General features: G+C 39.4%; 1 protein-coding gene across 3 annotated transcripts in view; it reads left to right on the top strand.

Annotated features, from left to right (window-relative positions):
• Nucleotides 1-27,257, top strand: part of CYP2C19 (cytochrome P450 family 2 subfamily C member 19) — a 104,981-nt gene extending 77,724 nt beyond the window's left edge. For 2 of the 3 annotated variants that reach the window (XM_063629658.1, XM_055255056.2), the window contains 3 exons: nucleotides 14,373-14,560; nucleotides 21,652-21,793; nucleotides 24,437-27,257. In XM_063629658.1, the coding sequence (XP_063485728.1) occupies nucleotides 14,373-14,560; nucleotides 21,652-21,793; nucleotides 24,437-24,618 (512 nt within the window). In that variant the 3' untranslated portion in view covers nucleotides 24,619-27,257. The remainder of the gene's footprint in view (nucleotides 1-14,372; nucleotides 14,561-21,651; nucleotides 21,794-24,436) is intronic. The other variant, XM_055255064.2, reaches the window with a different exon arrangement.
• The last annotated feature ends 415 nt before the right edge of the window (nucleotides 27,258-27,672 follow it).

The raw sequence follows: 27,672 nt of genomic DNA, 5'->3' as shown, positions 1-27,672 counted from the left end.
CCAGTTAGGCTGTTCAGGGGTGAGGGACCCACTTCAGGAGGCAGTCTGTCCGTTCTCAGATCGCCAGCTGCATGCTGGGAGAACCACTACTCTCTTCAAAGCTGTCAGTCAGACAGGGACATTTAAGGCTGTGGAGGTTCTCGCTGAGTTTTTGTTTGTCTGTGCCCTGCCCCCAGAGGTGGAGCCTACAGAGGCAGGCAGGCCTCCTTGAGCTGTGGTGGGCTCCACCCAGTTCGAGCTTCCTGGCTGCTTTGTTTACCTAAGCAAGCCTGGGCAATGGCGGGCGCCCCTCCCCCAGCCTCGTTGCCACCTTGCAGCGTGATCTCAGACTGCTGTGCTAGCAATCAGCAAGATTCTGTGGGCATAGGACCCTCCGAGCCAGGTGCGGGACACAATCTCCCAGTGTGCCGTTTTCCAGGCCCGTTGGAAAAGCGCAGTATTAGGACGGGACTGACCCAATATTCCAGGTGCCGTCTGTTTCCCCTTTCTTTGACTAGGAAAGGGAACTCCCTGACCCCTTGCGCTTCCCGAGTGAGGCAATGTCTCGCCCTGCTTCGGCTCGCGCACAGTGCGCTTCACCGACTGTCCTGAACCCACTGTTAGGCACTCCCTAGTGAGATGAAACCGGTACCTCAAGCAGAAATGCAGAAATCACCCGTCTTCTGTGTCGCTGGGGCTGGGAGCTGGAGACCGGAGCTGTTCCTATTCGGCCATCTTGGCTCCACCCCTCGCTTGTATGTCATCTTTTGAGAAGTGTCTGTTCATGTCCTTTGACCATTTTTAACTGTTTTTTTTTGTTTTTTGCTTGTTGATTTGTTTTAGTTTTTTATAGATTTGGGATATTAGCTGTTTGAGCCCTTTAAGGTAGGTAGAGTACAGGAAATAGTCAATAAAGCTTTAACAAATTTCTAAAACACAGAGCACAAATGGAGGAATAATAAATCTGTACAGAGAGGATAAACTTGTAACCAAAGAGTCAGAAGAGGAAAATTTATCAAGGAGGAAAATTAATCAGCGTCCCTTAAATCCCCTCAATTTTAGTATTTGGAAGTACCCAGGGTCAAATATGGTAGAGAATGAGGCTGAAAAAGGAGGTTCTCTCTGCCTAGGTTTCCTACGCAACTCTCTTCATCAAGTAACTAATTCTCTCCCACCAGAAAAAGGAGGCTTACTCTCTAGAGAAACTGGGTTTAAGAAGCCCTGTACTCAGGGACAAAGGGCAGTGCCAGAAAAGACATGAGGTGTAGGCTAGAAAGGCAGATTTGGTAAGGGTCCACACCCTCAATTCGGAGACTTAAAGCTCTTTTATTCACCTTGCTTCCTAAAACTCAGCAGCTAGCTTTATCCTACCGAAAGGGAACTGATCTAGAGAAATGACATTTTTCTTTTGCCATCTTAACAGAAAATTATCTTCAATGTCTAATAGAGTGAATGAAATGAAAACATACACTGCTAGACACAGGGTCATGGAATTTCAGGACACCAGAATTAAAGGGAAAACCACAAAAACTTTCAGAGATATACCAGGTCATATCGAAAGAATTAGGATTCAGAATTCTCAAGAGGAACTATTAATATTATTTAGCATATTAATAGAAATAGGGTGTTTTCAGACTTGCATATTTGCCAAAATTTTACCTTCTATTGTCCCTTTCTCAGAAAAATATTGGAGAACGTGCTTCATTCAAATGCCTGAAACCTAGTTAGAGAAAGTCCTGAGCTCCAGCAATCAGGAGACCTCATGTAGGACAATGAGAGTGCCAGGGAGGCTGCCTAGGACCAGGCCTAGAAAACAACCACTTCAGAATGGACCTGGTTGATAATTCAGAAGTGAGAGGAGACAGCAAGAACAAGAGATGTGATAGATTTTATGAGAGTTTCCAATAACTAAAAAAGGAGTTCAAACATCTGCCTGAACATTTGTAAATAATTCTAACTTGGGAAACAGAAAATTACAAATAGAAATAAAGAGACGTGGTTAAGTTTAAGAAAGCGCTAAAAATAAAATATAATCATAGCTGTCTTACCAGAGAACCATATTTATGTAGTCAGAATGATATAAGCAATGAATACTGATATCATAAAAATTGTCAACTAAATATATTCTGGAAAAAGCAGTGTAGAAAAATGAGTGTGTCTATCTGAGGGTGTGTTCAAATATGAGGTGAAAATGGAGATTAAAATTTTCATGTCTCATAATAAAAAATTATTAAATATAATCTACAAAAAGATAAGTAAGAAATAGAAACAAGGCCTTTATTTAGAAATGTGAACGTATTTTCAGAAGAAGCTGCTAGAATGTTCAAAATGGTAGATTTGGAAATTGTGAGAATGTAGAGAATACCATTGCAAATTGCAGACTCTCACACACACGAGCACAGATGCACAAATATACAGTTATATATATGCATAAATCTGTTAGCATAATTTAATGTTTAAACGTGTTATTTTGATGTAAAACTAATTCCTGTTTTTTTCCAAGACAGTAATTTCATGACTAAATTTATGCTTACTTTATGTTTTCAAACATATCATTATTTTTGTTTGTATTACTTATATATACTAATGTGTAAGTACATACTGATTTATCTTTTATCTTTTTTATTTTTTATATTTATGGGTACATAGTAGGTATATATTAATATGTTTGTGGGGTACAGGAGATGTTTTGATACAGGCGTGCAATGTGAAATAAGCATGTCATGGAGAATGGGGTATCTGTGCCCTCAAGCATTTATTCTTTGAGTTACAAACAATTCAATTACACTCTTTAAGTTATTTTAAAATATACAATTAAGTTATTATTGACTATAGTCACACTGTTTTGCTATCAAATAGTAGGTCTTATTCATCCCCACTTCCCTTCTCACCCCCCCACTACCCTTTCAAGTATCTGGTAGCCATCCTTCTACACTTTATGTCCATTAGTTAAATTCTTTTTGTTTTAGATCCCACAAATAACTGAGAACATGCTATGTTTTTCTTTCTGTGCCTGGCTTATTTCACTTAATGTAGTGCTCTCCAGTTCCATTCATGTTGTCGCAAATGACTGAATCTCATTCTTTTTTTATGGCTGAATAGAACTCCATTGTGTATATGTACTACATTTTCTTTATCCATTTGTCTGTTGATGGATATTTAGGTTGTTTCAAAGTCTTAGCCATTGTAAACAGTGCTGCAACAAACATAAGAGTGCAGATGTCTCTTTGGTATACTTATTTCCTTTCTTTTGGGTATATACCCAGTAGTAGGGTTGTTGGTAGTTTTATTTTTAGTTTTTTAAAAAACAATATATATTTTTAGTTTTTTGAGGAACATTCAAACATCTCTCCATAGTGGCCATACTAATTTACATTCCCACCAACATTGTATGGGGGTCCACTTATCTCCACATCCTCACTAACATTTGTTATTGCCTGTCTTTTGGATATAAGCCATTTTAACTGGAGTGAGGTGACATCTCATTGTAGTTTTGATTTATGTTTCTCTGATGATCAGTGGTGTTGACCACCTTTTTGTATGTCTGTTAACCATTAATATGTCTTCTTTTGAGAAATATCTATTCAAATCTTTTGCCCACTTTTGGATTGGATTATTAGATTTTTTTCTATAGAGTTACTTAAGTTCCTTATATATTCTGGTTATTAATCTCTTGTCAGGTGAGTAGTTTGCAAATATTTTTTTCCATTCTGTGGGTTGTCTCTTCCCTTTGTTTATTGTATCTTTTGCTGTGCAGAAGCTTTTTTAACTTGGTATGATCCCATTTGTCCATGTTTGCTTTGAATGCCTGTGCTTGTGGGGTACTGCTCAAGAAATTTTTGCCTAGACCAATGTTCTGGAGATGTCTTCTAGTATTTTGCTATAGTAGTTTCACAGTTTGAGGTCTCATATTTAAGTTTTTAATCGATTTTGAGTTGATTTTTGTATGTGGCAAGAGATATGAGTCCAGTTTCATCCCTTTGTATAGGACATTAAATTTTCCCAGCACAATCTATTGAAGAGACAGTCTTTCCCCCAGTGTATGTTCTTGGTACCTTTGTTAGTCTGTTCTCATGCTTCTAATAAAGCCATACACGAGACCAGGTAATTTATAAAGGAAAGACGTTTAATGGACTCACAGTTCCACATGGCTGGGGATGCCTCAAAATCATGGTGGAAGGCAAATGAGGAGAAAAGTCACATTTTATATGGTGGCAGGCAGAGATCTTTGCAAGGGAAGTCCCATTTATAAAACGATCAGATCTTGTGAGACTTATTCACTACTATGAGAATAGTATGGGGGAAACCACCCCATGTTTCAATTATCCCCACATGGCCTTGCCCTTTAGGTGTGGGGATTATTACAATTCAAGATGAGATTTGGGGTGGGGACATAGCCAAACCATGTCAGCACCTTTGTCAAGAATGAGTTCACTCCAGGTGTGTGAAATTGTTTCTGGATTCTCTATTCTGTTCCATTGGTCTATGTGTCTGTTTTTATGTCAGTACCATGCTGTTTTTGTTAGTATAGCTGCGTAGTATAATTTTAAGTGAGATAATGTGATTCCTCCAGTTTTGTTTTTTTTGCTTAGGATAGTTTTGACTATTCTGGGTCTTTTGTGGGTCCATATTAATTTTAAAGATTTTTTTTTCTATTTCTGTGAAGAATGTCATTTGTAGTTTGATAGGGATTTTATTGAATCTGTAGATTGTTTTGATAGTATGGACATTTTAATAATATTGATTTTTCCAACCCATGAACATGAAATATTTTTCAATTTGTCGTGTTTTCTTAAACTTCTTTCCTCAGTGCTTTATAGTTTTCATTACAGAGATCTTTCAGTTCTTTGGTTAAATTAATTCCTAGGTATTTAATTTTATATATGGCTATTTTAAATGGGATTACATTTTAAATTTCTTTTTCTCATTGTTCATTGTTGGCATATATCAACACTACTGATTTTCATGTTGAGTTTGTATCCTTCAGCTTTACAGAATTTGTTCATCAGTTCTAATAATTATCTTGTGGAACCTTTAGGTTTTTCCTAGTATAAGGTTATATCATCTGCACACAAGGATATTTTGACTTCTTCCTTTCCAATGTGGATAGCCTTTATATCTTTCTCTTGTCTGATTGCTCTTGCTAGGTCATCCAGTACTATGATGAATAACAATGGCAACAGTGGACATCCTTGTCATGTTCCTGATCCTAGAGAAAAGGCTTTCAGTTTTCCCCATTCAGTATGGTACTAGTAGTAGGTCTGTCATATAGCTTTTTTTATGTTGAGGTATGCTCCTTCTATCTCAAGTGTTTTTAATGAATTTTTATCAAGAAGTGATGTTGAATTTTATCAAATACTTTTTCAGCATCAACTGAAATGATCATACGGTTTTTATCCTTCATTCTGTTGATATGATGTATCACCCTGTTTGATTTCCACATGTTGAACCATACTTGCAACACAGAGATAAATCCAACTTGGTCATTGTGAATGATCTGTCTATTGTATTGTTGAATGTGGTTTCCTAGTATTTTGTTGGGGATTTTTGCGTCAGTATTCATCAGGTGTATTGGCCTGTAGTTTTCTTTTTTTGATGTGTCTTAGTCTGATTTTGGTATCAGGGTAATACTGGCCTCATAGAATGAGTTTGGAAGTATTCTCTTCTCCTTTATTTTTTGGAATAGTTTGAGTAGGGTTGGTATTAGTTCTTCTTTAAATGTTTGGTAAAATTCAGCAGTGAAGCCATCCAGTCTTGGGGTTTTTCTTATTGGGATAATTTTTATTACAGGTTTGATCTTGGTACTGGTCATTGCATGTTCAGGTTTTGGATTTCTTCCTGGTTCAGTCTCAATAGGTCATATATGTCTAGGGATTTGTCCATTTCTTCTAGATTTTCCAATGTATTGGCATATAGTTGCTCATAGTAACCATTAATTATTCTTTGAATTTCTGCAGTATCAGTTGTATTGCTTCCTTTTTTATTTTTGTTTTTATTTATTTGAATCTTCTTTGTTTTTTTCTTAGTCTGGCTAAAGACTTGTCAATTTTGTTTAATTTCTCAAAGAAGCAACTTTTTGTTGCATTGATATTTTGTTTTGCTTTCTTCATTTAAATTTCATTTATTTCTGCTCTGATCTTTATTTTTCCTTTTGTTCTACTAATTTTGGTTTTCTTTCTTTTTTCTTTTTTCTTTTTTTGTGCAGTTGCAAGATTTAATAGGGTGAAAACAGAGCTCCCATACAAAGGGAGGGGACCCAAAGGGGGTTGCCATTGCTGGCTCAAATGCCTGGGTTTATATCCCGATCATTGTTCCTCCCACTGTGCTCTCAGGCAGCAGATGATTGGCTATTTCTTTACCTCCCATTGTTGCCTAATTAGCATTTTAGTGAGCTCTCCTTACTATCTGATTGGTCATGTGTGAGCTAAGTTGCAAGCCCTGTGTTTAAAGGTGGAAGTGGTCACCTTCCCAGGTAGGCTTAGGGATTCTTAGCCTAGGAAATCCAGCTAGGCCTGTCTCTCAGTAGCCCCTCTCAACAGGAAAACCCAAGTGCTGTTGGGGAGGTTGGCCAACGACCGTTCTAACTGCTTCCTGCTGAATTGGGGTGTAGTAGGGATGGTGCAGTTGAGATTTCCTTGGGAGAGGTGCCTTGATGTCATTAACATCGGAGCATGAGCTAGCAGGCTGGTCCAAGGGTCCACAGTAGATCTTAGTCATGGACTGCATCTGGGGCTCCATTTGAAGAATGATTTGTAGTTTTACAGCTTCAATTCTGGAAGAGACACACTTAACAAGGAGGTTAAAGATACAGGGATTGAAATGTATGCCTGCAGTGCCTTTGGCACACTTCACAGGCTCTGACTATCTGCTTGATAGTTTTGAAAAGGCCTGGTGCAGTAAATAATAATTTGGCCATCTGATGGGTGCTATCAATGCCTAAGTGAAAAGTTTGGTGAAGGGTTTTAAGTAATTCCCATTGGTTAGCTGCAGGCAAATGTAATTTTCCTTTTTCAGTGGCTAGCCATCCTGAGGGGAGAAAACTATGTCCTCATGAGTTTACCCATTCTATTTCTCCTGCTGATTATTGGGGCTTGGTTTCCCAGAGGGGATTACCCCATACTTGGGGTCCTTCTATAAGCATTTCTAATGGAGGGTTCTGCCTTGCAGCTCTTTTGGCCTAAATATCTGCTTGGCAGTTCCCTTCTATTTTCCTTTCCTTTCTGATGACCCCAGCAGTGTAAGACTGCCACCTCTTTAGGTTTCTGTGCAGCCAATAATAATCTCCTAAGGGCTTCCTGAGGTTTGATAGGTGTTCCCTCAGAAGTTAGGAATTCCCTTTCTCTCCATATTGCTGCATGGGCATGGAGGACTTGGTAAGCATACTTAGAGTCTGTACATATATTTACCCTTTTTCCTTCTCCTAATTCTAGTGCCCGAGTGAGGGCTATTAGTTCTGCCAGCTGATCACTAGTTCCTAGTGTGAGGAGATTACTTTCAAGTATTCCATTATCACTGATCACTGTGTACCTCACTTTTTGAAGTCCTTTTTCTACAAAGGAACTTCCATCAGTATACAAGTTGAGGTCAGGATCAATCAAGGGAACCTCTAAAAGGTCCCCTCAAGTGGTGTAGTTTTGAGCAATTACTTGTTGACAGTTATGTTCTATCTTTTCTTCATTGTCTGGAAGAAATGTGGCTGGGTTAAGAGTTGCACAAGCGCACAGTTGCAGCACTGGCCCTTCAAGTAATAGAGCCTGATATTTAAGTAAATGGTTGTCTGACAGCCACAAGTCTCCTTTAGCAGTGAGTATGCCATTCATGTCATGGATGTCCATACAGTAAGATCTCTTCCCTGTATTCTTTTAACTGCTTCAGATACTAAGCCTGCCACTGCTGCCACTACCTGTAAACCATGAGGCCAACCCTTTGCCACTACATCAGTATCCTTACTCAGGTATGCCATGGGTTGCAAGCTCATCCCTTGGACCTGTGTAAGGACTCCTAGAGCTATTCCTGTTTTTTCTGTGACATATAAAGAAAAGTCTTGCCCCATTGGCAAGCTTAACACTGGGGCTTGGGTTAGGGCTTTCTTTAGGGCCTGGAAATCCACTTCTGCTTCAGGTGTCCATCTTACTAAATGGGTATTGGCTTTCTGAGTTTCCTTAATTAGTGTATATGATGGTCTGGCTATTTCACCATACCTGGGAATCTATATTCGGCAGAAACCTGTTATGCCAAGGGACTCTCTTAGTTGCTTTAGGGTTTTGAGATGAGGATAAGCCAGTATAGGCTGGATACATTCCTCAGTGAGGGCCCTGGTGCCTTTGGATAATTTTGGCCCTAAGTATTTAACCTGCTATGAGCAAAGCTGAGCCTTTGGTTTGGAAACCTTGTAGCCACAGGTAGCAAGGAAATTTAAGAGCGCTTGGGTGGCTTGATGGCACAAGGTTTCTGAACGGGCAGCTAAAAGTAAATCATCCATGTACTGAAGGGCAAGAGTGTCCAGGTATTAGAACTGGCTTAACTCTTGGGCTTGGCCACATAGATGGGGGCTATCCCTGAACCCTTGGGGTAAAACAGTCCAGGTGAGTTGAGACATTGGGTTCAAAGGATCTTCAAAGGCAAACAAGAATTGAGAGTCAGGATGTACAGGGATGCAGAAAAAGGCATCCTTAAGGTCCAGGACTGTAAACCACTCTGCTTCCTCTGGTATTTGGGAAAGGGCTGGGTACAGCTGGGTATAGAGGGACAATGGCCTCACTGATAATCCTGAGATCTTGCACTAACCTCCACTGTCTGTTGGGTTTCTGTACTCCTAAAATTGGAGTATTGCAGGGGCTACTGCATGGTTTTATTAGGCCTTGGGCTTTTAGGTCCTTAACAATCTTTTGGGTCTGTGGGGGTGCTGCCTTTGGTAGGGAAAGGAGGTGGAGTCCTTTAGTTTGACTTAAACAGGAGGGGCATTCTTTGCTCATCTATATTGTCCTTCTGTTGCCTAGACTTTAAGATTAATTCCTTCCTCAAGCAGAGGACAACCAATGGGTGTTCCTTCTTCTATGTTCAGGTGTATAATGGCCCCTGGTTTTGCTAGAATGTCTCTCCCTAACAAGGGAGTGGGGCTTTCGGCATAATTAGAAAAGCATGTGAAAAGACTAAAGCTCCCCAGTCACAGCTTAGTGACTGGGAAAAGTATCTAGTGACTAGCTGTCCTAGGACCCCTTGGATAGTGACAGATCTGGATGACAGTTGTCTGAGACAGGAGAGTAAGACTGAGAAGGTCACACCAGTGTCCAGGAGACAGTTAACCTCCTGGCCCTCAATGGTCAAGCATACCCGGGGCTCTGTGAGGGTGATGGCATGGGCTGGCACTTGCCCCAGGCACCCTTAGTCCTGTCCTGCTGCTGGATCATCTGGTTAGTGGCTTCTGACTCAGAGGACCTTCATCCCCTGGGGCAGTGGGCCTTCCAGTGGATTCTCTTGACATAAGGGGCACAGACGAGGGGGCAGCTTACTTCTACTTGGACAATCATTTTTAGAGTGTCCTTGTAGACTGCACTGGAAGCAAGCCCTATTAGGCATTTGATTTTCCCAACTTTTCCCTTTTCCAGAGCCTCCAAAGTCCACTTGCCTGGTATGCTTCCTCAATGCCTCCCTTAGTCTCTCCAGAAAGGCAGTAGGATTTTCTTCCTTTCCGTGTTATAGTGAACATCATTGAATAATTCATAGTCTTCCTAGTTTTCCTTAGTCCTTCTAGCATGTAAGTTAGCAAATGTTTGCGGCACCAATCTCCATGTTCTGATTCTGTGTCCCTGTGAGGGTCTACACTGGGAACTGCCTGCTGACCTGTGGGGAATCGTTCTCTTTCCTCTGTTGTCATCCTATCATTGATCTGACTGAGATACCAGATACTGCCAAACTCTCGGGCTGCAGATATGGTGGCACTTCTCTCATTTGGGGTTAGTGTCTGATTTAGCAGTAACATTATATCTCTCCATGTCAGATCAAAGGATTGCCCTAACCCTTATAAAACATCAATATAGCCATCAGGGTTATCTGAGAATTTGCCTAGGCCTATTTTAATTTGCTTTAAGTCTGAGAGAGAAAAAGGTACATGCACTCTGGCTGGGCTGAATTCTCCTCCTCCCACTGCTTGGAGGGGGCATAATCGGGGAATATTGGCACTCTTTGTTTCATTGTTTACCCCTTTATCTATCTCCTTTTGGACCGTTTGGGTTGAACGGGGGTCCTTATTAGCTGGGGAAGGAGTTGGGGAGACGCTGGGATAGGGAGGTAGACTGAGGGCTTCCTGTAGGGCATAAATCACACTTTTTACATAATTGTGAGTTGTCTGTTAATGAAAAGAAAGTTTGTACATATGGCACTTCACTCCATTTGCCTTTTTCCTACAAAAGAGGTCTAGCTGTAAGATGGTGTTATAATTTATACTTCCCTCAGGAGTCCAGGTTTCTCCCCCTTGAAGAGGATATCGTGGCCAGGCGGTACTGCAGAAGAATATAAGTCATTTATTTCTTAGCGTCTGAGGGTCAAATTGGTCCTAATTCTCCAGAATACATCTTAGGGGAATTTTTGCCTTGGGGGAAATGTTTCCCATCTGAAAAAAGAACATAGGGATGCCAGCACCCCTATTCATTTTCCGATAAGCATTAGTCCTAGAGCGTCCTCTATGGTCCTAATGCTTATTCCTTTCCAGGGTGCGTAACCACCCGTGGACCTCTGCTTATCGGATTAGTTACACTCACCAATGCAGCAGTCCTGCATCTGTTTTCCCACCTCTCTTGACCACAAAGAATGGGGCCTGGGCTGCTGGATTCTAGTGGCCCTTTACCAGCATGCCCAACATTGCCTTTGCGCTCAGAGGTGAGTTCCTTTCCAGGGTGTGTAACCACCCATGGACCTCTGCTAATCGGATTACTTATGCTTACCAATGTAGCAGTCCTGCACCTGTTTTTCCTGCCTTTCTTGACCACAAAGAAAAAGGGGTCGGGGCTGCTGGATTCTAGTGGTCCTTTACCAGCATGCCTAACATTGCCTTTGCACTTAGGGATGAGTCCTAGAGCTGGGCTGGGTTCCTGAGTATTTCATAACAACCCAGCTGCCCCATCAAGATGCATTTGCATAAACAACTGTTCTTATGCAAATTTGTTTCAGAGAGGGTGTATTGAACCTTTTGAGTCAGGATTGAGATAGTCTTTTGATTCTGTAAGTACTTTAAGGCTTGGCTGAGTGCAAAGAGTTTGCACGTTTGAGGAGACCAATTATTAGGCAATTTTTCTAACTCTGCTTCCACAAGAGTCTCTGTATCAATTACTGAATATCCATTGTGGTTTTTTCCTCACATCTGGGAAGAACCATCTATCATCCTGTCCTGAAGGGAGTTCCTCCTATGTCTGGCTGGACTGTTGCATGGTAATTAAGATTTAAATCCCCTGTTAGGAAATCTGCTGGGTTAAGGGAATTATCAGTGGTTGGAGTTACATTACCTGTTTCTAACATAGTAGCCCCATACATTAAGATTTTTGAGTTAGTGAGGTACATTTTTGCTTTTTTTTTTTTTTTTTGACTTAGAATAACTCTGAACTGGTGTGGTGTGCTCGCAATGAGGTTTCCTCTAAAAGTTACTTTTTTACTTTTAGTTAAGCAGTTGTCACTCTGACTGAATGCATTTGGTCCATCCGTGGGTTACTGGGTTAAGGATTTACTACACCCTTACTTACACTGACAACAAAGTGGCAATTATCAATTACAGGTTTTAAATTTACCCTGGCTTTTAAAGGAATAGGGCACAATTTTTTTTAACTATTTCTATCTTTTTCTTTCTTTTTCTCTTTGACTTCCTCTTTGTCTCTCTCTCTGACTCTCTCTCTTAGCCATTACAAATTTGGGGCCCTGGCAAGCGTGGTGGGGAATGGGTCCCACGTAACTGCCCATGTCAAGAGCTGTATGCCTAAATCAGGAGGGATACCAGGGATAAGACTCCCTGGGTTCATAGCCTAGGGGCCTAAGGATGCAGCGTAGAGTCTCCTTAGATCCCTTTAGAGATACAACTTGCTAGAGGAAATTAAAGTCTGAACCATTAGTACCTAGGAGGCAGGGATCAGAGGAAGTAGATTCAGAGGTAAGGAGAATTTTGGGGCTACACTTTCAAGAAAGGCGTGGTCAGGACCCAGGAGGTATGGGTCAGAAGGAAAGGTAGGGGCGCATGCATGGGTGACTGCTGAGTAGAGACTTCTGGCTGTGCCATGATCTCAACCGGCTACTGCCGGGAGTTCGGGACAACAGCTTTCTGGTCAGCTCTCAGCTTCCCCAAGAAAATTGAAAGTGGAAGCTGGCTCCAGGCAGACCAACATCCCCAATAGAAGGGTTGGGGGTTGTTAGAAAGCCCTTCCCCAGATAGCTTCACACCTGAGTCTTAAGTCTGCTGGCCACGCTAATTGTTTTTAACTGGCCGACAGTTGCCTGGTATTTTCCTCCAGTTCTAAGGAAGGATAGGACAGAATAGCTAGTGAAAGTGGTCCAATATTACCGCTTTGGATGTCCCTTCGTGGTCACCAAAATGTTAAGGGGGGGTGGGGGTCCTTGCTCACAGAGCTCCCAAGATGGTGGTGAGCCACTTCCAAGATGGTGGGCCACTTCCAAGATGGTGGCAAGCTTCGTGTTCTCTGACCTGGGGTTCTTGGCCTCACAAATTCCAAGGAATGGAATCTTGGGCCATGCAGTGAGTGTTATAGCTCTATTAAAAGCCATGGGTCATGGAAGAGAACTGTGGAACCCAGCAACTAGTGTTCAGCTTGATTAGGATGAACCCAGGCACTTAGCCATGCAGGAACAATGGCAAGCCTTTAGCCCTATCAGGAATGGCAATGGGCACGTCACTGGATCAGGAGCACAGTGGGCAGCCTGCCAGATCTGGAGGGATGGAAGTCTGCAGCGGGTCTGCGATGGCGGCAAACAGCAGTGGTGGATGGCGAGTGAAAGCTCAGCTCAAGCTGTAACAAACACAGACCAGAAGAGTGCAGTTGCAAGATTTAATAGAGTGAAAACAGAGTTCCCATACAAAGGGAGGGGACCCAAAGGGAGTTGCCCTTTGGTTTTCATTTGCTCTTGCTTATCTAGGTCTTTAGGATTCATCATTAGATTTATTTGAAAATTGTCTCCATTTTTGATGTAAGCTTTTAGAGCTATAAACTTTCCTCTTAGTACTGGTTTTGCTGTAGCCCCTAGGTTTTGGTATGTTGTTTTCCATTATCATTTGTTTCAAGAAATTTTTGAATTTCCTTTTTAATCTCTTCATGGACCCTCTGGCCATTCATGAGCATATGGTTTAATTTCCATTTATTTGTGTAGTTTCCAAATTTCCTTGTGTTATTGATGGCTAGTTTTATTACTTGGTGGTCAGAGAAGATGCTTCATATTATTTCAGTTTCTTTGAGTGTTTTAAGACTTGTTCCATGACCTAACATCTGGTCAATTCTTGATAACAATCCATGTGCTGTGGAAAATAATGTGTATCTGTAGCAGTTCGATGAAATATTCTGCAAACATCTATTAGATCCATTTGGTCTATAATGCAGATGAAGTTCAATGTCTCCTTGTTGATTTTCTATCTGGATGACCTGTCCAATGCTGAAGTGGGGTGTTGAAGTCTCCAGCTATTGTTGTATTGGGGCCTATCTCTCTCTAGTTCTAATTATGTTTCTTTTATATATCTGGGTGCTCCATTGTTGGTTGCATATATACTTAAAATAGTTCCATCCTCTTGCCAAGCTGACTGATTTATCACCAATTGTTATATTCTTTTTCTCTTCTTACAGTTTTTGTCTTGAAGTCTATTTTGTCTGCTTTAAATATAACTCCTGCTCTTTTTTTTTTTGTTTCCTTTGGAATGTACTGTCTCATTCCATTCCTTTATTTTCAGTCTATGTGTGTCTTTTTAAGTGGAGTGTGTGTTTTATTTTTAGGCAACAGATTAATGGTTCTTGTTTCTTCATCTAGTCAGTTTGTCTTTTGATTGGAGATTTTAGTCCATTTACATTCAGTGTTATTATTAAGGACTTACTTCTGCCTCTTTGTTATTTGTTTTCTGGTTGTTTTGTGGACTTCTCTTCCTTCTTTCATTTCTTCCTGTCTTCCTTTATTGATAATAATTTTCTCTGCATATATGTGTACAGATTTTTCTTAATGCCTAGCTTAAGGCACAGTTACACATTTGTGTATCTGTAACAGTCCTCTCTTTAAGTTACACATACTTCCAGCACTATAATTTAAATTTATAATGTTTGGATACCTTCATCATTATTCATGTACCCCTGAATTGCTACAACAAATGTGCCATTTTTCTCCTTTTCCATCAGTTCTTACTTGTGTCTTGTCAGCTAAAGCCCAGGAAGAGATTGAACGAGTCATTGGCAGAAACCGGAGCCCCTGCATGCAGGACAGGGGCCACATGCCCTACACAGATGCTGTGGTGCACGAAGTCCAGAGATACATTGACCTCATCCCCACCAACCTGCCCCATGCAGTGACCTGTGACGTTAAATTCAGAAACTACCTCATTCCCAAGGTAAGTTTGTTTCTCCTACACTGCAACTCCATGTTCTTTTATTCCTCAGATTCACTGTATGATTCTTATCCTCTACCATCCCAGGGTGAGAGAAGTGCATAACTCCTATGTGTGGCAGTATTGGACTTTCTGTTGTTTCCAGTATGGGACTATAAATATTTGTAACAGGTCTTAGTGTCTCACAGTGTGTGTTTTTCAGATTTATTCTCTTTCTTCAAGATTGTTCTGGCTACTCTTAGGTACTTATATTTCCAGATAAATTTTGAAGGTATTTATTTGTCAATTTCCCAAAACATTGGGCTAGAATTTCTGTCAGGGCGACATTAAATTTATAGGTCAGTTTGGAAAGAACTGACATCTTGACACCTTGAGTCTTTCTGTTTGTGAATATAATTATGCTTCCAATTTATTTGTGCTTTCTTTATTTTCCTAGGAATGTTGTGATTTTGTTGTCATGGCTTGCAAGTCTTTGGTTTTTCCTAGATAATTAATATTTTTGTTGTTGTTATAAACTTACAAAATGCCTTTTGATTTCTTTGTACTTGGTATGTTGAAACATAATTAGTTTTTGTCATTCTGATGACCTTAATCTATCAACTTTGCTAAATTTACTAATCACTGTTCATAATTTATCTCTGGATTCATTGGAATTTCTGTGTACAGTATACTGTATCTGTGTTAATATTGTTTTATTTCTTATTTTCCAATTCTTGTGGGCTTAATTTCTCTTTATTGCATTCATTATTGCATTGGCTAGAATTTCTAGGAGAGTGTTGAATAGAATTGCTGATAGTGGGCATCCTTGTTTCTCATTTCTAATCTGCAGAAAGCAGTGGAAGCTTTACATTTCAATATTGAGAATGATGCTTGAAGTAGATTTTGGAAGAAATTCTTTATCAGATTAGGGAAGTTTGCCCTCACATATATATAGAAAAGAGTATAAAAAGAAATAAGTATGCACATAGAGATGAATTTGTATTCCTCATATTGTTTAGGGCTTCTGTGTTTACATTCACAAGGATTTGGTTTGTAATTTTCTTTTTCAGAATTTTCAAGATTTTTGATATCAAGATTATGCCAGCCTTATAAAACTAAGTGAGAAATGTTTCCTAATGTGAGTCTGTTTTTATTGCCTCCCTGTCCCCACTTTTCTTCTTGTGATCACTTAGTTGTATCTTTGAAATGCCTAATAACTTTTGGTTAAATACCAGATGTTATGTGTAAGAAAGTGCAGAATTTCAGAGGATGTTTATATTCTTCAAAGAAAGATTCATTCCTCTCCCATCGGCAGTCATAATGACATGACACCTGTTGTCATGGTTCAGAATTGTACATAATGTGAACCCAGTCGAAAATTGACTGTTAGTGTTAGCTTAGCTCTCTGAGTTTCTCCTACCTCTGGAATCTTGAGACCAATTTTTGTCTTGGCAGCTTTACGATTGCCTTCTATCACATGGTTTCTATGTTCATCCAGACACTCTAGTTGCCGTCTCAAACCTAATCTTTTCCAATTTAACCAAGACATATTATTAGTAAAATTAAAAATAATATAACCTAAAGTTATATTTTCAAGGGGGAAAATCAATGAGATTGGTAAGGTTGCAATTACTAATGTCATCTTTTGAAGAAGACAGAATTGATAATTTACTGAGAGATTATGGGGCTTACCCTGAGGTCACTGATTTAGTACAAGAGTTAAGAGTTTAATGCACTCTGTTTTCACAAACACAGGAGATAACCAGGAGAAGGCTTTCTTTTCTCAAAATTAGGGTCTGAGGGTAATAGTAATGAAACTTATTTCTTCTCCTAAAACTAATTAATGAGAAATATACTGAAGAATCAGGATGAGTCGCCAGTCTCCCAATCCACTGCATCAGCTTTTGTGACCTGTTGGAGGGGAATGCTGCATCTGATGAGCTTCTTCATTCACCTGCCTGCAGGGCAGCTCATGCTATGCCTGGTGTCTTTTGAGCCCTGAGAACCCAGAGCACAAGGGAATCACCCACTGAATCCCTTCTTCGTGGAACAGCCCTGTACAGAAAAGTGCAGCACTGTGTGGCCAATTCTACCCTCTTTACAAATCAGGCAAATGTGTTATTCTGCTACAGGCTGGATCCACTTATCTAGGTAGAGATAATAGTCTGAGACAGGAATTGGCAAACTGTTCCTGTAATGGGCCAGATAGTAAATATTTTAGACTTTTTAGGCCATGATGTTTCTGTTGCAATCCTTGACGTCTGCTATTGTAGCATGAAAGCAGTTATAGACAATGTGCAAATGAATATCTTCCAATTTTTATAGAAACAAATGTAAATTTCCCATAAATTTTTGTTTCAAAATATTTTGTTTCAAAAATATTATTTCTTATTTGCATTTGTTCAATGCAAATACTTTTAGCTCACATACTATACAAAAACAGGTGGCAGGATGGACTTGTGCAGAGAGTATTGTTTACTGATGCCCAATATAAGACATTCCTGTCCAGTAGAATTTTCTGCAAAGGTGCTCAGTTGATTTGTGTCCTATTTAAAGAATATTTGTCGGCACAAGATTCCAAAGACTGACTTTTAACTTTCCCATAATTTTTTTGTTTTAGCTCTTATATTTACATCAATGACATGTTTCAAATTAATTTTGTAGTATGGAGTAGTAATGGTCATGCTTCAATGTCTATAAATTTCTATTTATTCAAGTAACATTTGTTGACATAAATCTGCTTTGGTATCTTAAAAATATTTTAATATAGTACTTCTTTATAAATATTCAAGGGAATATTTTTTAAAACAAAATTTTAGACTATTTATATGAAAACTTAGTGGTAGAATTTTTCCTCACCTTTGTATTATAAAATTTTTAAGAATAAATAACATTACACACATATATGTATATGTACATATGGCAGTGTGTATATATATCTACTTTGCTATCTGTCCATCCATCTATCTACACCTCAATACTTCAGTATATGTAGCCCAATAACAATGATTTTCTCCTACATAATAATAATAGCATTCATATTGTGGAGTTATTGATACAATAATATTATTTACTATACAGCTTATATTTAAAATTTCCCAATTTTTAAGGAATATTTTAATCACTTTTTTCTTTTTTTAATTTTTATTTTATTATTATACTTTAGGTTTTAGGGTACATGTGCACAATGTGCAGGTTTGTTACATATGTATCCATGTGCCATGTTGGTGTGCTGCACCCATTAACTCGTCATTTAGCATTAGGTATATCTCCTAATACTGTCTCTCCCCCCTCCCCCCACCCCAAAACAGTCCCCAGAGTGTGATGTTCCCTTTCCTGTGTCCATGAGTTCTCATTGTTCACTTCCCACCTATGAGTGAGAACATGCAGTGTTTGGTTTTTTGTCCTTGTGATAGTTTACTGAGAATGATGTTTTCCAGTTTCATCCATGTCCCTACAAAGGACATGAACTCATCATTTTTTATGGCTGCATAGTATTCCATGGTGTATATGTGCCACATTTTCTTAATCCAGTCTATCGTTGTTGGACATTTGGGTTGATTCCAAGTCTTTGCTATTGTGAATAGTGCCACAATAAACATACGTGTGCATGTGTCTTTATAGCAGCATGATTTATAGTCCTTTGGGTATATACCCAGTAATGGGATGGCTGGGTCAAATGGTATTTCTAGTTGTAGATCCCTGAGGAATCGCCACACTGACTTCCACAATGGTTGAACTAGTGTACAGTCCCACCAACAGTGTAAAAGTGTTCCTATTTCTCCACATCCTCTCCAGCACCTGTTGTTTCCTGACTTTTTAATGATGGCCATTCTAACTGGTGTGAGATGGTATCTCATTGTGGTTTTGATTTGCATTTCTCTGATGGCCAGTTTAATCACTTTTTTCTCTCAATTCACTCTCCAGTCAGGAAACAGGCACATAATTTGGGTATGTTGTCATTTGCATCTCCTGTAATCAAGAACAGTTCATTTCCTCTGTTTCCTTTCAGTATGTTGATCTCTGTGAAGAGTTGAGGCCTTTAGTCATTTAAATTTTCTTCGGGCTTGTTTTGTATAATTGTTTTCTGGATATTATATTCCAGTTATGACTTTGGCAAGAAAACTACACAGTACTTTGACTATTCCACTGAATCACAGTGGTGAGGCAGAGGCACATAATGTTACATATGCCATTATTGGTTATGCTAAGATTCTCACCTAATAAGTTGGAATCTGCCATATCTCTCCATTGAAGGAGTTCTGCTTTTTATGTGTAAATGATGAAAATCTATGGCATGATACTTTAAGACTGAACACCCTGTTTCCAAAGTCACACATCCAATAGTTCTATCTTTCATTGATGATCCTTGCCTGGCCTAATGATCTTGACCTGAATGGTTACAAAAGATGATTTTTTTCTAATTTCATTATTCCTTCTGTATATTTAAGCTATGATTAATCTGTAATGAATATCTCTCCCATATCTTTAAATGATGACAAAATAACTGCATGGCAATTAGAAGCATTTAATATGTTTTATACTTGTGACTATACTTGTTACCATCCTAGAAGACGTCATTTGAAAGTCAATCATATGTTTATTCACAAATGCCCTGTGAACAGACACTCTGGCCATTTCTCATGTCAACAGAGACTTCAACTTTATTTTACTTATTTATTTTTATTATTATACTTTAAGTTTTAGGGTACATGTGCACAACGTGCAGGTTTGTTACATATGTATACATGTGCCATGTTGGTGTGCTGCACCCATTAACTCATCATTTAGCATTAGGTATATCTCCTAATGCTAACCTTCTCCCCTCCCCCTACCCCACAAGAGTCCCCGGTGTGTGATGTTCCCCTTCCCGTGTCCATGTGTTCTCATTGTTCAATTCCCACCTATGAGTGAGAACATGTGGTGTTTGGTTTTTTTGTCCTTGCAATAGTTTGCTGAGAATGATGGTTTCCAGCTTCATCCATGTCCCTACAAAGGACACAACTTATCATTTTTTATGGCTGCATAGTATTCCATGGTGTATATGTGCCACATTTTCTTAATCCAGTCTATCGTTGTTGGACATTTGGGTTGATTCCAAGTCTTTGCTATTGTGAATAGTGCCACAATAAACATACGTGTGCATGTGTCTTTATAGCAGCATGATTTATAGTCCTTTGGGTATATACCCAGTAATGGGATGGCTGGGTCAAATGGTATTTCTAGTTGTAGATCCCTGAGGAATCGCCACACTGACTTCCACAATGGTTGAACTAGTGTACAGTCCCACCAACAGTGTAAAAGTGTTCCTATTTCTCCACATCCTCTCCAGCACCTGTTGCTTCCTGACTTTTTAATGATGGCCATTCTAACTGGTGTGAGATGCTATCTCATTGTGGTTTTGACTTGCATTATCTGGTGGCCAGTGATGATGAGCATTTTTTCATGTGTTTTTTGGCTGCATAAATGTCTTCTTTTGAGAAGTGTCTGTTCATATCCTTTGCCCACTTTTTGATGGGGTTGTTTGTTTTTTTCTTGTAAATTTGTTTGAGTTCATTGTAGATTCTGGATATTAGCCTTTTGTCAGATGAGTAGATTGCAAAAATTTTCTCCCATTCTGTAGGTTGCCTGTTCACTCTGATGATGGTTTCTTTTGCTGTGCAGAAGCTCTTTAGTTTAATTAGATCCCATTTGTCAATTTTGGCTTTTGTTGCCATTGCTTTTGGTGTTTTAGACATGAAGTCCTTGCCCATGCCTATGTCCTGAATGGTATTGCCTAGGTTTTCTTCTAGGGTTTTTATGGTTTTATGTCTAACATTTAAGTCTTTAATCCATCTTGAATTAATTTTTGTATAAGGTGTAAGGAAGGGATCCAGTTTCAGCTTTCTACATATGGCTAGCCAGTTTTCCCAGCACCATTTATTAAATAGGGAATCCTTTCCCTATTTCTTGTTTTTGTCAGGTTTATCAAAGATGAGATAGTTGTAGATGTGTGATATTATTTCTGAGGGCTCTGTTCTGTTCTGTTGGTCTAGATCTCTGTTTTGGAACCAGTACCATGCTGTTTTGGTTACTGTAGCCTTGTAGTATAGTTTGAAGTCAGGTAGCATGATGCCTCCCACTTTGTTCTTTTGGCTCAGGATTGACTTGGCAATTCAGGCTCTTTTTTGGTTCCATATGAACTTTAAAGTAGTTTTTTTCCAATTCTGTGAAGAAAGTCATAGGTAGCTTGATGGGGATGGCATTGAATCTATAAATTACCTTGGGCAGTATGGCCATTTACATGATACTGATTCTTCCTACCCATGAGCATGGAATGTTCTTCCATTTGTTTGTATCCTCTTTTATTTCACTGAGCAGTGGCTTGTAGTTCTCCTTGAAGAGGTCCTTCACATCCCTCGTAAGTTGGATTCCTAGGTATTTTATTCTCTTTGAAGCAATTGTGAATGGTAGTTCACTCATGATTTGGCTCTCTGTTTGTCTGTTATTGGTGTATAGGAATGCTTGTGATTTTTGCACATTGATTTTGTATCCTGAGACTTTGCTGAAGTTGCTTATCAGCTTAAGGAGATTTTGGGCTGAGACAATGGGGTTTTCTAGATATACAATCATGTCATCTGCAAACAGGGACAATTTGACTTCCTCTTTTCCTAATTGAATGCCCTTTATTCCCTTCTCCTGCCTGATTGCCCTGGCCAGAACTTCTAACACTATGTTGAATAGGAGCGGTGAGAGAGGGCATCGCTGTCTTGTGCCTTTAATTCATAGTCTACACATAAGATTTGTGAAAACTGAAGTGATGAAACACAGCAGCAAGTGTGGACAGGCACTAATGCCCAAGCTTGATGAAAAGGACAGATTCAGAAGGTTGCACCCAAGTATGCAAGTACTCTGTACTTCAAATGTGATTGTGGGCATTTTTCCAAGATTATTGTCACTGGTCTTAAGCTCATGCCTCTTATTACTTCATCTATTCGTCTGGAAATGGTATTGCTCTTCTTTGGAATGGTGTTTCCTCATCTGTACATAAAAAGATTTAACTGCATGATTACCACTGTTTCTTCAACCTTCGTGACTTGTTTACAGCTCAGTTCATCTATGTCTCTTGTTTCTAGGGCACAACCATATTAACTTCCCTCACTTCTGTGCTACATGACAACAAAGAATTTCCCAACCCAGAGATGTTTGACCCTCGTCACTTTCTGGATGGAGGTGGCAATTTTAAGAAAAGTAACTACTTCATGCCTTTCTCAGCAGGTAATATACACTTATTTCCGTTTGTGTTTCAGGGTACAAGATAACTTTTTTGATCAGTTGGAACTTACATGTGCCTTCTCTGCAGCTGTGCAATTACTCTTTGTACATGATCAAGAGCACTGTTCTGAATGCCTGTGTTTTCTCTGCTCATGATCCTCATTATTGGGCCAGATTAGTGGGCTTTGGGGAGTTAATCCAATTCTTCCAAACTGAGAAAGCTGAAATATAGATTGGTTGAATTCTGCCTCTAGATACACCACTGAGGTACCCAAGAACTCCTCCTGGAAGACAAAACTAATTACATTTTTCTCACTAGCCATGAGGAAGTTATTTCACTCCAGAACCTCACTGAGTGTCTTCCACATGGTGTCCCTCACCCCCTAGGCCGGGCTTGTAGGATAAAATTGTTCTCAAACACAGCATAGGGTCTTAAGAGTCTCACTTCTGAGTTTGGAAAGCAGAATAAACAGATCAATGTAGTTCAATAGGACTGAGGCTGTGATATAGGAAAGAACAGGCTGTTGGGGGTTGGGAGGTAGATGGAAAAGCTGTCTGCTTCTTGTTCCCTTATAATCCAAAATGAGACATAAGTAACTAATTACAGTAAAGACATTTAAGCTACATCAAAGGAGGCAGACAGGATGAAAAGAAGAGAAGGCAGGACTATTAAAGGAGATAATGAGCCACAGGAGCAGGACATTGGCTCTAAATAAAGGATATTAGAATCTTTGCCAAATAACCATGGAAGGGATCAGGGGGACATTAAGAATGTAGGAGGATACTCTGCAGTGATGCAGAGCACCATGCTCTTTCGCTAGTCATGGCAATGTTTTTTGGATGTTTGATCTCCACACCTGTAATGTGTGTGCTGAGCGTCTGGTGATAGAATCTCCTTCCTTTATTCTGTGACCTTTGATGTCTGCTTTATATGTGGCACTGTAGCTACCAAGATAACAAGGAAAGAAACATTCCTTCAAGCATTCACATTTAGCACATGTATCAGTCCATTCTTACATTGCTATAAGGAACTACGTGGACCTGGGTAATTTATGAAGAAAAGAGGTTTAATTGACTCACAGTTCCACAGGCTCTACAGGAAGCATGGCTGGGAGGACTCAGGAAACTTGCAGTCATGGTAGAAGGCAAAGAGGAAGCAAGCACATATTTTCATGGAAGAGCAGGAGAGACAGAGCAAAGAGGAAAAGCTACACACTTTTAAGCAACCAGATCTCATGAGAACTCATTCACTATCATGAGAACAGCAAGTGAGAAATCATCCCCCATGATGCAATCACCTTCCACCAGGTATCTCCCCCAACACTGGGAATTACAATTTGACGTGAGATTTGGGTAACGACACAGAGACAAAGCATATCAGCACACAAATAAATAAACAAATAAGAAATAAGAAATTATGATTCTAGGTGACACATGCTGTCTGTTTCTTCTGCCATATAAAAATACCCAAGACTAGGCAACTGATAAATAACAGAAATTTATTTCCCACAGTTCTGAAGGCTGTGAATTCCAAGATTGAGGTGTCAGCAAGTTCACTGTCTGGTGAGGGCCTGTTCCTTATAGATAATGCCCCCTCTGTATCCTCATGTGGCAGAAGCACAAAAAAAGGCAAAAGGGGAGAAATGGCTCCCTTACATCTCTTGGTGTTATTATTTTAGCAAGGACACAGCCCTCCTGACTTATTCACTGCCTACAAGGCCTCATCTCTTTAGCAATGTTGCAATGGGGATTATGTTTCAACATATGAAATTGGGGGAGGCATATTCAGACCATAGCACATTTTTCATTGGAAGCATGAACATGATGTTGAGGAATCCCAGAGAAACGAACATTTTCTTCCTCAATGAGATGAGAAAGAGGGTAAAAAAGGAGATAAAATTTGACCTATGTCCTGACTGTGGTAATAGAAAAGTGCATCTTGGCCAAAAGGAGCAGCATGATATAAAACTTGAAACCTCATGGTTTGTCGGAGACTGATAACGAGTGGCTATGCCTAGAGCTGAGAGTAGGGGAGGTGAAGAGTGTAAAATGTGATATGGATCATCAGACTGGAAACAGAATGTGAGGGTCCAGGTCAAGCTATTTGGACCTTATCCCATAGGACAGACAGGGAAGCCATTTAAAGTTTTAAAGTGAGGGGATAACATGTTTAGACATGTGCTTCTGAAAATACTTAGGGGGAAAAAATCTTTGGCTGCATATTGAGCCAGAAATACAAAGGGAAATGCCATATGTGAGCTTCTTCCCCTAAGCCCTTCTCAGTTCAACCCACTGGACAGGGAATGTATGTTTCTCAAGAAAGATTTTAATGAATTGCTTGACATGTAGCTGACACTCAATAAACATTTGTTGAATACAGGGTGCCTGATAAGATCTGAAGATAGGTGAGGAGTATGTATGTCCATTCATTGTTCAGTTGCCTATCCATCCATTCATCCATTAGTCCATTCACCCATCCATCCATTCATTCATGCATTCACCCAACCACCCATCTATCTACTCATCCCTCCTACGATTCACCAAACTGTTCTTGCATATTCTGTCTGTGCCAGTTATAGAGACAGTGCTTGTCACTCTCACAGTTACACGTGAGGAGTAACTTCTCCCTATGTTTGTTATTTTCAGGAAAACGGATTTGTGTGGGAGAGGGCCTGGCCCGCATGGAGCTGTTTTTATTCCTGACCTTCATATTACAGAATTTTAACCTGAAATCTCTGATTGACCCAAAGGACCTTGACACAACTCCTGTTGTCAATGGAGTTGCTTCTGTCCCACCCTTCTATCAGCTGTGCTTCATTCCTGTCTGAAGAAGCACAGATGGTCCATCTCCTGCTGTGCTGCCCCTACAGCTCTCTTTCCTCTGGGACATTATCCAAATTTCACTATCTGTGATGCCTTTTCTGACCCGTCATCTCACATTTTCCCTTCCCCCAAGATTTAGTGAACATTCAGCCTCCATTAAGGAGAGTTTCCTAAGTTTCACTGTGCAAATATATCTGCTATTCCCCATACTCTATAATAGTTACATTGACTGCCACATAATGCTGATACTTATCTAATGTTGAGTTATTAATATGTTATTACTAAATAGAGAAAGATGATTTGTGTATTATAATTCAAAGGCATTTCTTCTCTGCATGTTCTAAACGAAAAGGATTATTATTTGCTGAGTCAGGTTATTAGACCTTCCTTCCTTTTTGCATAATGCAGGTCAGAAATTAAAGAAAATAGAGTTCCAAGAGGCCATGCTGGTTCTCAAAATGATAAGGACAGAAAGGACACAGGGGAAGATGGTAGGGAAGCTATTTTGGCTGAGCATTACTAAAATTTAGAGTTACATGAGGATTGGATTTGAAAGTGAGAAACTGTCCAGGAGCAGCTCCAACCTCTAGGGAAATATTCAGAGGATCAGGTATTGGGAGGAATGGATATTAAATATTCCACACTGGTGTTCCTTTTTTTTTTTTTTTTTTGCGACAATGTCTCACTCTGTCTCCCAGGCTGGAGTGCAGGGGTGCAATCTCGGCTCACTATAACCTTCGCTTCCCAGGTTCAAGAGATTCTCCTGCCTCAGCCTCCCGAGTAGCTGGGATTACAGGCACATGCCACCATGCCTGGCTAATTTTCTTGTATTAGTACAGACAGGGTTTCACCATGTTAGCCAGGATGATCTCAATCTGCTGACCTCGTGATCTGCATGCCTCAGCCTCCCAAAGTTCTGGGATTACAGGTGTGAGACACTGTGCCTGGCCTAATGTTACTTTAAAGTGTCATTACTTTATGTCTAAATAAAGAATCAGATTACTTTTATTACTTCATGTTTCCAACTTTGAAGTAATAAAGTATAAGTATATGCTTTCATATTGCTGCTCATGTGTTTTGTCATGCTTCTCTCTTCAAACATGAAAAAAATTTCTTTTCTTTTTTCTTTTTCTTTTTGAAATGGAGTCCCACTTTTGTTGCCCAGGCTGGAGCATAATGGTGCGATCTTGGCTCACTGCAATCTCCACCTCCTGGATTCAAGTGATTCTCCTGCCTCAGCCCCCTGAGTAGCTGGGATTACAGGTGCCTGCCACCACACCAGGCTAATTTTTGTATTTTTAATAGAGACATGGTTTCGCCATGTGGGCCAGGCTAGTCTTGAACTCCTGACCTCAAGTGATCCACCCACCTCAGCCTCCCAAATTGCTGGGCTTACAGGCGTGAGCCACTGAGCCTGGCTGAATAAAATTTCTAAGAATTACCAGGGTTTAATCTTTTTCAGCTTCTCCTATATTATTTTAGTTTTAACATTAGTGGGATGATAATTTTATGCTATTGTCCTAATATAATTAGCCTCATGTCATCTCCAAAGCATAGACAACTGAGTATCTTATGTTAAATTATGTTCACCACTCTTCCTCTTTTCTACTTGAAATGTAAGAAATAAGAAGTAACATAATTGATTATGCTTCTCACAGCTCATCTCCCAGAACAAGCTACTTACAATTTGGAATACGTTTAAAGATAATATATGGGTACAGGTGTACATGTACATCTATGCATGTGTGTGTACATTGTGTGTATTCACACATTATATATATGTATAACTTGTGCACACATACATATAGGGTTAAATGTTTATTTACAATATTGGGCTCATATCACACATCTCATATTAAAACTTGCTATTTTCCTACCAAGTAATATGCCAGCAAAACCTCTAAGGTGATAGAAACATAGGCAAATAATTCGGAGAGATAATAGAAGAGAAAGTGGAAATGGATATTACGTTAATGGAAAGATCCAAATGGAAATTACACATTATACATTTTAAACATTCTTCATTGGGAAATGAAAATGTATTAATGTAGTGTTAGTAGAGGTGTTGGCAAACACCCATGGGTGAGATAAATCAAAAAGTTGTCTAGTCTGTTTCCTCCTGAAGACTGTAGTGGATAATCTGTTTTCCTGCCTATTTCAGCTCCTAAAGGCCGCCTGCATTCCTTGGCTCATGAACTCTTCTTTCTTTCACTCCAAATACTTGCTGCTTTTGTTACAGCTCCTACTCCTACTACTCTTATTCTCTCTCCCTTGTGTAAAGACCCTTGTGATTACATGAAACCCACCAGTGTAATCTCTTCATGTCCAGACATTATTTAGCCTACCATACTATTATTATACCCATTTGACCAACCAAACAATTGCACTGATGATCTGTTAAGTATCTTGTTCAAGGTCACACAGCTTTTTAAGTGTCAGAGCCAACAATTGAACAAGAGAAATCTGACTGGAAAGTAGAAGTGGCTAACAACTTTGCTAATTCTCTGCGTTTATTTTTATTGTTTGTATTTCTTCCCTAAAATACATATTTCATATGAGCAGAGAACTTTATTTGGCTCACTAATGAATACCAGCCACCTGAAACACTGTTTAGAAGATACTGGCTCAATAAATATTTAATGAATGAATGACTACTTAATGAATTAATGAATGAATGTGGGCATAAAGGAGCATGTGAATTTATATATTCTCTTTTAAGGCCAATGGGACAATATTCATAGAAATGTATATGAACACCTCAGTCCTTCAAACAGTTTCACTTCTTGAGTATTCATGGATATCATTGAATGTATATATTAATTACTATATATATAAATGCTTATTTTATGAGTGTTCATAATAGATTTGAAACAAAAATTTTACTGGAGGGTGTGAATAAATTATGGTGGATCTTTTTTTATTATACTTTAAATTCTAGGGTACATGTGTACAACGTGCAGGTTTGTTACTTAGGTATACATGTGCCATGTAGGTTTGCTGTACCCATTAACTTGTCATTTACATTAGGTATTTCTCCTAGTAATATCCCTCCCTTTGCT

This window comes from Symphalangus syndactylus, chromosome 2 (genome assembly GCF_028878055.3).
Source record: "Symphalangus syndactylus isolate Jambi chromosome 2, NHGRI_mSymSyn1-v2.1_pri, whole genome shotgun sequence".
Lineage (NCBI taxonomy): Eukaryota > Metazoa > Chordata > Mammalia > Primates > Hylobatidae > Symphalangus > Symphalangus syndactylus.
Note: the sequence above shows the minus strand (reverse complement) of the source record. Positions and strands in the feature narration are given on the sequence as shown.